The following is a 13,870-nucleotide window of genomic DNA, read 5'->3' as shown; positions in this document are numbered from 1 at the left end:
AATCGAAGCTGAACTAAATTCGCCAAGATTCCGTCTCCTAGCTCAGTTAGACTTTCAGTAATACATTATTTTTTTCTGTCAGACTTATTTGCTTGGAAAGTCAATACCTCCTCATTACTTACTGATAAACCTAGTGAACGTATAATGCTGTAAGACAAGGCACACCAAATAGCGTTCAACGATCTAAAGAAAGTTAGCCACTAAAAACTGGGGGGAAAATAATATTGTATTATTTGTTAAAAGAGAACACAAATTTTGAACTGCGAAAGAAGTGTGGCAAGGAACTAACCTTTTTTTAAATGAACAGATATAAAGGAACGCTATTATAAATATAAATGGAAAAAAATAAGAGTAGGACTACAAATAGAGATATCATCAATACAAAATGTACGTAAAGGACTACAAATACAGATATCATCAAAAAGGTGGCAACATTCAAAAATAAATACGTAATGAATGGATTTGATGAATGATTTTTGACGGGTGTACAAAATTATCATTTTTAAGTATACATAATGAAATATTGCACGTATTGATTCGGGCATCAGGCTGAACATGCTGGAGCAATTAGAGGTATATTTCTCTGCAACAGTTTCAACAGGAATCTTTGATCCTTCAGAGTCAAATGAACAATAAGAAGTTATGTATTTTTTATGGAAACTAACTTCTCTTCATAAGTACATTAGAATTAATGAGAGGATTGGTAAATGAAAGGCCTTGCTGTGTCCTTACACAAGGTATGGCGACATTCACGAGCCTACTCACATTAGTATGAACAAACCCGAAACGGTATTGAAATCTAAGTTCTTTTTTATGGTCAGTTTCTCTCAATAGTTATGTTCCTTGCTCTTTCTCTATCTCTCTCTTTCCTCTTCCTCTCCCTCTCACACACACGTTTGGGGTTTCTCTTATCATCTCGTATTAGCACCACTCTCTCTCCCTCTCAATCAACATAGCATTTTTTCACTTTCACATACACTGTGAGAGGCATCGACTGGTTGTCGACTATAGACCGCATCATCGACAGGACGGCCAGCAGTCCTACTCCATAACATAACGTTCTGAAACGGCTGAAACGGAAACAAAACAAAACCCTAATGTTAAACTTTCCGACTACAACTACGACCAAGGCAAACTCTATCGTAGCCACATAAAGCAAACCAAGCAGGTAAAACTACGATATATGGAGAGAAAAAAAACAGGACCGTGGCAAAAATACACAAAAATTGTCATACTTACAAAACACCGGAATGAAATAAGAGTGGTCCATGCAAAAATATTAAATTTCAGAGGGAAAATATGACTTGAACTTATCACTAAATGCTGAATTTATGTTTTTGTCTTTAATATTTATTCATTAACTATTCGAAATTGTCTTTAATTGAGATTAAATGTCAGTAAAATGGATATCGTCGAAAATTCGTTTAACGTTGCAAATAAATAAAGTAGATTTAAAACAGTAGTTCAGTGGGAAAAAAATCAAACATGTCGGGTTTCACTAGGTGCTGCTAGAATTGTTGTTGAACTATTCGCTTGTCCAAATAAATAACTAAACAGTTTCATTAGATAGTCAGTAACTTCTATAGCGTTATTAGCGAACAGTTTTCCTCCGATAACCTACAATGTCAAACTCTTAAATGAAGTTGATTCAATAGAAATAATAACCTGCTGGATTGCCGACGTTAGCCACGTGGACAGTCATTGGGCGGAGTCCAGCTCTGGGAGTGTCTGTCCGTCGTACGATTGTTCCCCAATTTCTATGTTTCCGCTTTGTTGGTTTGGACGTGTTGCTTTGGTTTTCCATATTCTGGTCCGACGTCCGCCTCCGCCTAAGTACACAAAACATATTGCACATGAATACGTCACTTTCGTGATAATAATGAAACAGAAACAGGGGAATATTGTTAGCATAAAAGTTAGCATAAATGTTCAAAACTTTCCACATAATCGTATTACAATGTATATTGGCTACCATTTTACTCAATTTGTAGACTTTTGGATTATCTCTTTGATTAAACTGACAGGTGTAAACCTATCACTTATAGCAGCGTGTTCCTCATGTTACCGGTAAAGGATAAACATTTGTATTTTGTGTGGTTTAACTATTCTCCTCTGCTTTATAATTTTTGCAATGTTTATATCAGCCTCGTATTGTTTTGCGATGTCAAATATTTTTCTATTTCTGTAGCGACCTAGACATGTTCAAATGGAGTCGAATAACAGATAATTGTCAATAACATCCGAGATCGATCATACTGTGAACTAGAAAGGGATGGTTGACTCCTGTGTACCGTAATGGAGAAAAGATAGGTACATATGTTATGGGTGTGATCTTATGAGCAGACACGTTTAGCCCGATCGCAATCTTTCTCATCTCTTTCAACACTTGTGTCCAAGTGTGACTATCACCACTGAAAGAAAGACACATTGTTTAAATACAAATTATGTTTTAAAAGCATACGATTTGATAGGTAAGAAATTAAAGAAACCCGTATAATATTGACTGTATTAAATATTGGGAGATAAGCTACAAATGGACTAATAAAGTGTTTGAGATAAGATTCCAGGATGTCTTGTCTTATTGATTTAAGCAACTTCCATAGCTATTAACACAATGTTTCCTAAGTCATGCAAGGGTATTTGTACCAAGTCTCATAAGAAGTTGTAAGGGCCATTTGTTTACGACAAGGATATGTCTCCTCAAATAGTGTGCCCATATAACAACTCAGTCGATTGGGAAATCAATGAAGGAATACGTTTTTTTAATAGAACAGCAGACGAACATAAGAACACGTAAACATCTCAACCAATGCCAAACGCAATGATAAGTCGTCAATGGATCAGACATGACAGGGCAGAAATATTAAGATTTAGAAATTTATATCAGAGAGTTTGATATAAAGTCGAAAATGTCCCTTCCAATCAGAGGATATGTTTGCCATCTTTAATTTCGAATTGACCCAACACATGAAAAGTGTCATGAATCATATCCACATAATTTGGCCAAAACTGATCTGTTAGAACCGTTTTTGATCAAAACTCGGAAATGCATTGATAACCATTTTCCCGATTTTGCCCTGTTCGTCTATGTACACGAGGCAGCCGCGCCATCATTCATACATCACTGACTTTATATTTCTGTTATTCTCGTTTTCATACTGAGCTACGTCCCTCTGCCGCACGGGAACTTGCCAGGCGAGCGAAAAAACTAAGGTCCCTGAACAGATGTACTGGCCCTTCACACATGCGTACGATGTAGCATCGATAATTGTTGTTTGAACTCGTTTGAACTCTTCTCTCTATTTTTTCTCTTATCAGTTTGATCGAGTCATGTTAACAGTAAATGCACCTTGAGGTAACGTTTGATTTTAACTGACATGAACATGTAATACTGCTGTGTATAATAGAAAACCTTCATAGTGAGTTTGTTGTATCAAATATTTAATTGTACAGTACTAAATGTGAAAGAAACAGTGATAACAAACATTCACTGCCAAAATCCAAGATGGCCACATGTCGGCCATTTTGTTAAGCCAATCAGTCTCAAAAGTAAACATGCACCACTATGGACCAAGAGGAAACTGCATGTCCTATCTGAGACAAATCCTTCAAGTACTTCGTAAGAAATAGCGGTAACAAACATTGACTGTCAAAATCCAAGATGGGCAACTGTCAGCCATTTGGTTTTTTTTATCTATCAGTCTCGAAAGTAAACTATGGACCAAGGGGAACCTATAAAATTTGAGAAAAATGCCTCCAGTACTTTGGGAGAGATATCTAAAATCCAAGATGACTGCCTGTCGGCTACTAAGTACTTTGGTTTTGAGATCAGTTCCAAAATTCGATATGCACAACTAAGGACCGTGGGAAACCTTCATATGAAATTTTAAAAAGATCCTTCTAGAATTTTCTGAGAAATAGCGCTAACAAGAATTGTTCAAGGACGGAGGGAACGACCGACGACGGAGCAAAGACGAAGGGTGATTTAAATAGCCCACCATCATCAGATGGTCGACGTAGACTCATCTATGATGTTAAGAATGTTACCCGTATCTGTTGGCATGACATTGTTCGTACTCCTCTGAGTTAGTAATTACTACAGGAGTAAGCTTATTGTCGAACAACTGAATTTCGGAAACTAAGATGGCGACCGTTCCGTCTGATTGTCATCTTCTAAAGACGGCATTTGCTAGTGAAGGCGTAGTTTAGGGGCTATTTGTTGCATTGCGTGTTACAGTCAGAACTTGTTGAGTGTTATAATCGAATTACATAAACAAGAGAATCGTAAGATCTTCATAAGTTCTATGTAAGACTGATTTTTCCATTCATGCCTATTCTATTCGTTTATCTGTTGTCAACTATGAATATATATAGTGGTATCGTGTGAGGTAAACTGCTGAGATTTACAGTGTTCTTATAAAGTGATATTATTGTACTTTGTTTACTTCTTGTGAGATGATTAACTCGAACTCTCCAAATACAAGATGGCTACCTGGCAGCAATCTCGCTTTTCCTGCAAGTCCCAAAAAATGAAACATGCACAAATATGAACAAAGTAAACGTACACATGAAATGCGAGAAAGATCCGTCAAACAGTTCTTGTGAAATAGAAATAACAAATCTGAAATCCAAGATTACTGCCAAGCAGACATTTTGTTTTTCCCATCAGTCCAAAGAGGTAAACATCCTTAAGAAATTTGTAAAAGATCTATCAAGTATTTCTTGAGAAATAGCAATAACAAACCTTAACTATAAATATTGAAGATGACTGCCTTGCGGATGTCTGGGTTTTGTCCCAAAATGAAGCATGCCCAACATTGGGCAAAGGGCAATCTTCAGTTAAAATTTGCGACAAGACCCTGACATTACGTTTCAAAAATAGCGACAAAAAGATTTTTTAAGGACGGAGGGACCACAGACGTAGCCCTCTCCCCATCTGATGATGATGGGCTAGAAAACTGAGACGAAAACCTACTAAACGGTAATGTTTGTGTGTTCTGAAGCAATCGATGTAAAAAGGTCACAGCAGGACCATTGATGGAACATGAGGAAATGAAGCTCATGAATTTCACGATCTTGATTATATAATGTCAGAGTTATGTTTACTAGCAATTAAATGTCTCAAATAAATTATGATTTTACTAACTTTTAAATGATGTATAGTGTTTTGGTTTAAGCCTACGAAAAATAGCATTGTTTTCTTGAGGGAGTCGCATTCACAAAACCCAATATAGGAATACTTACTTCAGGATGCAGGAGAGGAGAACTATTAGCAGCACTACTCCGACAAGGGAAGTAACTCCCACGACGACCACCCAGAACATCCCGAAGGTGACGGTCTGCTCGTCCTTCTGTAACTCACAGCTGTAACCATCCCAGCCACTGATGCAGCCATATCGACAGGTCCCGTTTATTGAACACAAGTTATCGTAGCAATTCATACTGCAGTTCTGAGTACAAAAGTTTCCCATTTTACCTTTCTCGCATCGCAGGCATTCGCCATTTGTAAAGGTACATGGGCCGACGCACTCCTGTGGACACAATTTAGTGCAATTTAGTCCGAATGTCCCGTTCGTACAGACACGGCACACACCCCACTGTCGATCACAAAGCGTACAGTTGTCTCCGCAAGTCACGTCACAATCAGCTCCGTAAAAACCAGGTGCACAATTGTGACACCGACCGGAGGTGGTGTCACAACCACCCTTGTCACAGGGGCCTCGGCACTCGCATTTCGACCCTGTCCAACCTGCTTGACATGCTAAACAGTCACCTGTTGTTTTGTTACATATGGAAGCATCACAATTTATAGGGCATTCAGAAAGACAATACTTGTCATATAATCCAGTTTGGCATGTATAACATCGTCCAGTGACTTTGTCACATCCAGTTCCGCCACAGTGACCGGTACACTCACAGGTCTCTCCGTACCAGTGCTTCAGGCAGCCGTAACATTGGCCGCTGCGTCTACCACATCCGGACTCATTGCAGCTCCGTGGACATGATTGGTCACAAAGTTTCCCGAACCATTTAGGTGCACACTCCGAACATATCCCCGTTGTTTTGTTACATTCGTCGTTGACCTGACAGTGACCTCGACACTTACATCGAGGACCATACCATCCATTTTCACACGTATGACATCGTCCTTTACGTTTGCAGTTATCCTCTTTACAATGCTTCGGGCAAGGTTTTGTACAAAGAGCTCCCCTCCATCCGTCCTCACATACATGACACACACCTGTAGAATTACAACCATCCTCACCACAGTGGCCAGAACAGTTACACGTCGGCCCGAACCAGCCATCGGCACAATTGCATTGTTGTGGATTTAGACGGTTACATCCTCTTTCACCACAAACCCCTGGACATGTAGCCAAACATTTCTGGCCATGGTACCCCGCCTCACAAGTACGACACAAACCATCTTGATCACATCCCGCTTCATCACATTTTCCAGTACATTCGCACTCGGGGCCGTACCATCCCGGCTTACACGCGAAACATATTCCCGTTTGCTGATCGCACGAGCTGCCCGCACAGTTCCGGGGACATTTGGTGGTACAAGTTGAGTCGTACCAACCTTTGGCACATTTATGACAACGACCCTCTGGTGAGCAGGTGCCATTTTCACAGTGACCCATGCAATCACACTTATCCCCGTACCAGCCCATGGTACAGTTCCGACAGTTTCCGCTATTCCGGGCACACGTTGGACGCTGACAGTGCTGAGGACAGAGTTGTGAACAATGGTCTCCGAAGTAACGATCTCGACAAACCAAGCATCTTCCTTCTGTGTTACACCCATAAATGTCACAGTAGCCGTGACATTCACACCTCGCTCCTGACTTGCCAGGTTTGCAAGATGCACAGGTTCCATTGAGCTGATCACAGAGGCCATTACAGTGCTCAGAGCATCGGGAAGAGCAGTCCATCATGTAAAACCCCTCGTGACATGCATCACACGCTCCGGTCTGTCGGCCACACGTATCAACGCAATTCGTGGGACAGGGGACGGTACAGTCATCTCCGAACCAACCGGCAGCACATTCTTTGCAACTGTATCAAAGAAGAATATTAATTATTATGAGTTTTATTGAAAGCATGCGTCTGGGCTAGTCCCTTATATCTGTAATTACATCGAACGCAGACTATAATTCAATCATCTTACTGCTCTCGCATATAGACTAGTGCCATCACAACAGGAATATACAACAAGAGGCCCAGAGGGCCTGTATCGCTCACCTGTTTCTTTTGTTACATGCAACTGACATATAGGTAACTTAATACCAAATTTGGTAACTAGAACACAAGACATTTTAACATCTCTTAAACTGTTCTGAAGATATTGTTTTTTGAAACTTAAAATTCTAATTTTAAAGCTTTTAACCCATATTGAACTTTGAATCCCGATTTGCACTTCAAGTTGACCTTTGACCTCATTACTGTAATGAAGAAAACAATTCACACAGCTGGTCTACATAACATACCTAAGTATCATGACTAGTCCAAATGGTTCTTAAAAATAAGATATTGTTGTTTGAAGTTTTTAACATATTTAACCACTGTGACCTTGAAAGTAGGTCAAGGTCATTTTAATGAGGAATTTTTTAGCAATATCCCAGGTACCTACTGGCCAAATCTTATGACCCTGGGCCTAATGGAACTTGAGAAGAAGATTGTTAAAGCTTTTAACCAAAGTTGACATTTGACCCCCGACTAGCATTTAAAGTTCACCTTTGACCTCATTACTGTAATTGAGAAAAATATTCGCGCTGCTGATCTACATAACATACCAAAGTATCATGACTCTAGTTCAAATGGTTCTTAGGATATTGTTGTTTGAAATTTTTAACATATTTGACCGCTGTGACCTTGAAAGTAGGTCAGGGTCATTTTAATGAGAAAACTGTATAGCACTTCATCCCAGGTACCTACTGACCAAATATCATGACCCTAGGTCCTACAGTTCTTCAGAAGAAGTCGTTCAAAAGAAAATGTTGACGGACGGACGACGGAAGCCGGACGACCGACGCCGCAGTACGGCATAGCTAAAAACAAAAGTTGGTGAATTGCACAGATGTTTGTATTTCGGTATCTATAGTTTCTTAATCAAACAAAAAATATCAATTTCATAAGATCACTTACGTTCCTGTTGAGCTACATCCCGAGTCTCTGCAGTGCCCCTTGCATAAGCACTGGTCACCAAATCGGTCCAGCTTACATCCCTTAGTACAAATCCCCGTCACCTGGTCACACTCATCATCAAGACAGTGCAAAGGACAAGTCTCCTCACACGTGAGACCATAGTAACCTGGAGAACAGCTCTCACATTCACCGGCTGACTGAATGCAGGAAAGATTGTTGCAGTTTTTAGGACATGACGATTCGCATCTTTCGCCAAAATATCCGTTTTGACATCCGGCACATAAACCATGATCGCGAGCACATGACGATTTGTCACAGTTAACCGGACATACTTGTCTACATTTCTGTCCGTAAAATCGTGAAGCACAATCGTTACAAGTTCCGTCTGGTGCACAGCCGGATTGAGCACATTCCCCCGTACAAGAACATGTTTGTCCATAATATCCTTTTTTACAGTGACGGCATTGTCCAGTCAGCATGTTGCAGCCATTTTCACCACAGTTTGGAGGACAAGATGAATTGCAATACATTCCATGCCATCCTGATTGACACCCTTCGCAGTACTTGGTAACTTTATCGCAACCGGCAGTATCACAGAGTCCAACACATTCACACTTATCACCGTACCAATCCGACTCACACCCATCGAGACACTCTCCTGTTAAGCGGTCGCATGCGAGCACGAGACAGTGTGCCGAACACCTGATATCACACCCGTCGCCATAGAAACCTGTCTGACATGACACACACTTCGATTCGGGGCATTCGTCGTCGTTCATACAGTTACCTCTACAGGTGCACGTAACTCCAGTGTACCCTTCCTGGCAAGAAAGGCATGCGCCGTCAAGTCTTCCGCATCCGGATTCCTGACAGCTCTCCGAGCAAACTTGCTGACACCGCATGCCATACCGTCCCTCGGGGCATTGGACACACGTGCCATTATCACGAAAACAGCCCTGTGTGTCACAGTCCTGGGGACAGTCCTCGTCACACGACCGACCAAAAAAGCCTACAGGACAAGGAAGACATTTTCCAGTATCCTGTTCACAAGTATTGTTGAAGCAGTTGGAACTACATGTCTGTGTACACTTGGGTCCAAACCACCCTGGTTTACAATGCTGGCATACTCCCGTGACCCGATCACATCCCACGCAGCCTGTGGAACACGACTCCGTACATTTAGTTCCAAATTGACCTGGTCGGCAGTCTAAACAATCGCGAGTTGTTATGTTACATCCTCTTTCGTCACATCCGGGTATTTCTTCGCTACACTCACAGTTACCTCCGTACCAACCGTCATCACATCCATCTTCACATCGTCCACCAAGTTCTCCATCACAGTCACATCTGCGAATGTCCTGGCCGAAAAAAGTGTCGTACGTGGTAACGCAGTGTTCCCCACATTGATTGGTGCAGGGTTTCCCGCACCACCCAGGCTTGCACCCGTCTTCACATTCAGCCGTGATGAAGCTACAGTTTTGTATGTGTCTGTCCCCTGTATATCGAGAATTACACCCAGCACTGCATCTTTGGTCGCACGTAGGTCCGTGGTGTTCACTTATACAACCGAATTGGCACACCCCTGTGTATCTGTCGCAGGCCTTTCCGTAATTTTCATCTTGTATACCTCCCTTACACCCGTAGTTACAATCTATGTCACATGTTAGACCTTTCTGTCCGGGGTCACACGACTCATTGCAAGCGCCAGTTAATCTATCACATAATCTCATGGAGGTAGATGTGGATCCAGTTTTGAAGGATGATAAAGGACATGATGAAGAACAACGCTTGTTACAGTCCTGGCCGTACCAATGGGCGGCACAATCATAGCACCTGTCGTCTGCGTCACAGCCCTGGTCGGAACAATGGCCGTGGCAAGCTGCAACGAATCATTGAGTGTGCTTAGTGAAATAGCGACGAATGCAAGGTAACAGCATCACCATTTGTATTAAGCAATACATAATGTACTTACATATAAACGGCTATTACATAACGGTGAAATATATAGAAATTGCCAGGACTGTACAATGACGAGAAACACACACGTATTGCACAAAATGTATTATGATTAAGACTGATTTTTTTGTCATCATGATTATGAAACAACAAAAATATTAGAGGCGACTAGATCATCGAATCACCTAACATATAGACAAGACCATGATTTCGCAATGACGAAATCACGCGACAACAACAATCACATACGATAAGAACTTTGCAATAAGGGCAAATATATAAGTTTTGAATGTGTGAATGACCGTAACTTGTTCACAACGACGAAACGACTCATAACAAACTATACAAATCTGCTTGATACTCAACAGTCTGTATAGGAGACATGTGTATATCATTCTAGTAATTTCAATTTCTGATTATAAATTTCACTTCACCTGTATATTTCTAATTCTGCATATTTTTGTGTTTTATTTTTAAGTTTTGAACGTCGTTTGAATTTCTATGAAAGTTTAGAAAGTTGATAAACATGTTCTATTTAGTTTAAACCAATTTTATTGCCACAAAAGACAAATGGATTGGACAAAAGTTATTGCAACTTACTTACGTCCTTTCCGTAACAGAAAATATATATACAAAATTAATGAGTCACGTAATAACCTAATACAAATTCATATATGTATATATATATATATAAGATATTAAAGATGGGTAACAGCAAAAGAGGTAATGATAGGATTAGGGACACCAACGTATAGTTTTTAAATATGTATTCGGAGAGTTTACTTGAGATCGCGTGTGTGATTTTCCCAATCGAGTCGGCGTAAGTAGTATAACTAATCTATACACACATGTCCTTCTGCTTTTCTAAAGTTCAATCACATTCCGTGCCGCATTTGCCTTTCTCCTGTGTCACTCCAAGTCCTTCTGTGAATTCCTGCCTTACATACTAAGCCGACTATATTAGGAAAACCGAACACGCACTCTTTGTCATATGGAAACGGTTATGATATTGATGGACGCTAAGATTGAAGTTAGTACACAGAGATCGTTGGTGTTGGAAAAAGGGAGAGGGGCTGGAATAAGAGAGGAGGTGGAGGGGAGAGACAGATGAGAATAGTCGAAATAGGTATCCTGGTTATTCAATAAGACTATTGGGTATTACATGTTAAACCGTTTGGAGCTTAAAATGAACAGTTGTACAGACCTACAAATTTGAATGTTTAGATTGTAGTCAAGGTTTGCATCTCCGAAGAGAAGGTGTTCAACAGTGATCTCGTTATACCAATCGAGGGATTGGAGCATTATATTACGGGATTGGTCAAATTTTTTACAATTTAGTAAGAAATGGGAAGAGTCTTCCGAGTCATTTCCGCAGTCGCAAGTAGAGTTGTCTCGAAGGTGGGCTTTAAAAAGGTCGTAATTTAAAGAGCTACTGCGGTTTCGTAATTGGCAATGTATAACATTTACTTTTCTGGACCCATATTCAAGAAAACATTTAATATAAGAAGGGGTAGTGACTTGGGGCTGAATAAGAGATTTAAATTGTTTAATGGATGCTGATGACTTTGTTTCTATAGATAGATTGTTCCAGTAGTCTGAAGTACTTGGTATGAAGGATGATTTTGTGATTTGCAGTCTATAGTATGGGTTCTGAAAGTTATTCCTGTTTCTAAGATTATAGTTAGAGAAGTTTGACACAATAGGTGGTAGAAGAGATTTAAGAAATGAGGGAGCATTATCATGATAAATATTATAAAACATGGATAATTTTCTAATCCTGCGTCTATCTATCAATGATTTCCATCCGAGCTCTCTGTAAATAAATTCTTTTTTTGTATAAATAGGTAATCCAGTTATTATTCGACCTGCTTCATACTGCATGTTCTCTAATTTATTCGAAAATGTGATATTACAATTGTCCCATACTTCGCAGGCATATTCAAATAGTGGTCTTATAAAAACAAGGTATATTTTTTCCAAGTTTTTTCTATTTAGGATGTATTTTAATTTCCTTAAAGTTGCAATGTACTTTGTAGTGTTTGTTAGTATATGTTCGATGTGAGAGTTCCATGTGCCGTTGTTACTAATAATGACTCCTAGGTGTTTGTGGTTTTTAACAATAGGGATAGGTGTGTTGTCGAAAAGAAATTGTGGGTTAGAAGGTATATTTGTGTTGGAAATTAAGAGAATTTCGGTTTTATTTGGGTTGAAATTCATTAACCATTTATTTGACCAAAGGTTTAATTGTTCCATGTCGTAGTTTATAACTTGTTTTATATCGTGTAAATTTTTCGAAGAGTGTGCTAATGCGGTGTCGTCAGCAAAAAGTCTAGTCATTGATAGTAATGTATTTGAAATATCGTTGATGTATACAAGAAAAAGAAGTGGCCCTAACACTGAACCTTGAGGAACTCCGGCTTTGATAGATACTTCAGAAGATATAGCATTTTTTAGTACCACTGACTGGCGTCTGTTACTTAAGTAGTTTTTAATCCAATCTAAAAGTTTGCCTTTTATCCCGTATTTTTCTAATTTAATTAATAGACCTTTGTGCCAGACTCGGTCAAAAGCTTTAGAAAAGTCACAAAAAACAAGAGCAGTATATTCACGATTCTCCAGTGCTGTAAGTATGCTATGATAGAGTTCGATGAGTTGGTGAGTTGTAGAGTGATTTGGTAAGAAGCCAGACTGTAAAGTATATAGAAGTTTGTTGCTGAAGAGATAGTTATAGATGAGCTTATGAATTATTCGTTCGAAAAGTTTGCCAATGCAGCTAAGTAAGGAAATGGGTCTGTAGTTATTTGCCAATTCAGATTCCCCCTTTTTGAAAATAGGTGTCACATGGGCAAGTTTCCATGAATCAGGAAATACAGAAGTACGAAAGGATTCGTTGAATAGAAGTGTGAGGGGTGCAGATATTTCATTGGATACCATTTTTAACATTTTATGACTGATGCCGTCAGGACCAGCAGCTTTATTAGTGTCTAAAATATTGATTATATCTAAAACCTCTTGTTCTGTTATTACAATTTCAGTAAGGGACGCGTCTGTTTGGTTGTCAAAATAGGGTGTATCGTCGTTATGGTCATCAAGGTCAGAAACAGATTTAAAGAAGTTATTTAGAATATTTGATTTGTCATAGTGGTCTGTGGTTAAGCGGTTATTTGTAGGGTTTAGTAAGGGAGTTATATCGGTAGAAATGTTACCTTTTAAAGGCATACGCATTAATTTCCAGTATGCTTTGGGATTAGCTGAACTATCATTGATAAGTCCATCTACATTTGTATAAAAAAGTGCTCTTGCATGTTTCAGCATATTATTTACTTTATTTCGTGCACGTTTAAATTTAGCTTCAGACAATGGGGTTTTAACTCTGATAAAATGTTTCCTTAACCTGTTTCTACGTTTAATTTCTTTTCTTATATCTCCGTTCATCCATGGTTTGTCGTTTTTATTAACAGTAACAATTTTTTTAGGAATATGCTTTTCTAAAATAGAAATTATTTTGTCAGTGAACAGTTTACATTTTTCGCTTACATTATCCGCATGAGAAAACAAATCTATCCAATTTACCTGTCCTACCTCTGTTTTAAGATTTAAGATATCTGCTCTGTTGTATAACCATATTTTCCTCTTAAAAGACTTTGGTTTTGGTAGACATGACGACAATGACACAATTATAGCTCTGTGGTCACTTATAGCTTCTAAAACTGGTACAACAATGGATGATTCGGAGGATATAGTATCACTGATGTAAAACGGGTCT

General features: G+C 39.3%; 1 protein-coding gene across 1 annotated transcript in view; it reads right to left on the bottom strand.

The window, feature by feature from the left end:
• Positions 1–642: 642 nt before the first annotated feature.
• The window catches only part of LOC110462902 (multiple epidermal growth factor-like domains protein 6), a 33,628-nt gene continuing 20,400 nt past the window's right edge, over positions 643–13,870 (bottom strand). Inside the window, exons 2-5 of the mRNA XM_021517142.1 lie at positions 8,149–10,027; positions 5,245–7,059; positions 1,666–1,829; positions 643–1,070 (exon numbers count right to left, since the gene is read on the bottom strand). Of these exons, the coding sequence (XP_021372817.1) occupies positions 1,042–1,070; positions 1,666–1,829; positions 5,245–7,059; positions 8,149–10,027 (3,887 nt within the window). The 3' untranslated portion in view covers positions 643–1,041. The remainder of the gene's footprint in view (positions 1,071–1,665; positions 1,830–5,244; positions 7,060–8,148; positions 10,028–13,870) is intronic.

Source organism: Mizuhopecten yessoensis, unplaced genomic scaffold (assembly GCF_002113885.1).
Source record: "Mizuhopecten yessoensis strain PY_sf001 unplaced genomic scaffold, ASM211388v2 scaffold10843, whole genome shotgun sequence".
NCBI lineage: Eukaryota > Metazoa > Mollusca > Bivalvia > Pectinida > Pectinidae > Mizuhopecten > Mizuhopecten yessoensis.
Note: the sequence above shows the minus strand (reverse complement) of the source record. Positions and strands in the feature narration are given on the sequence as shown.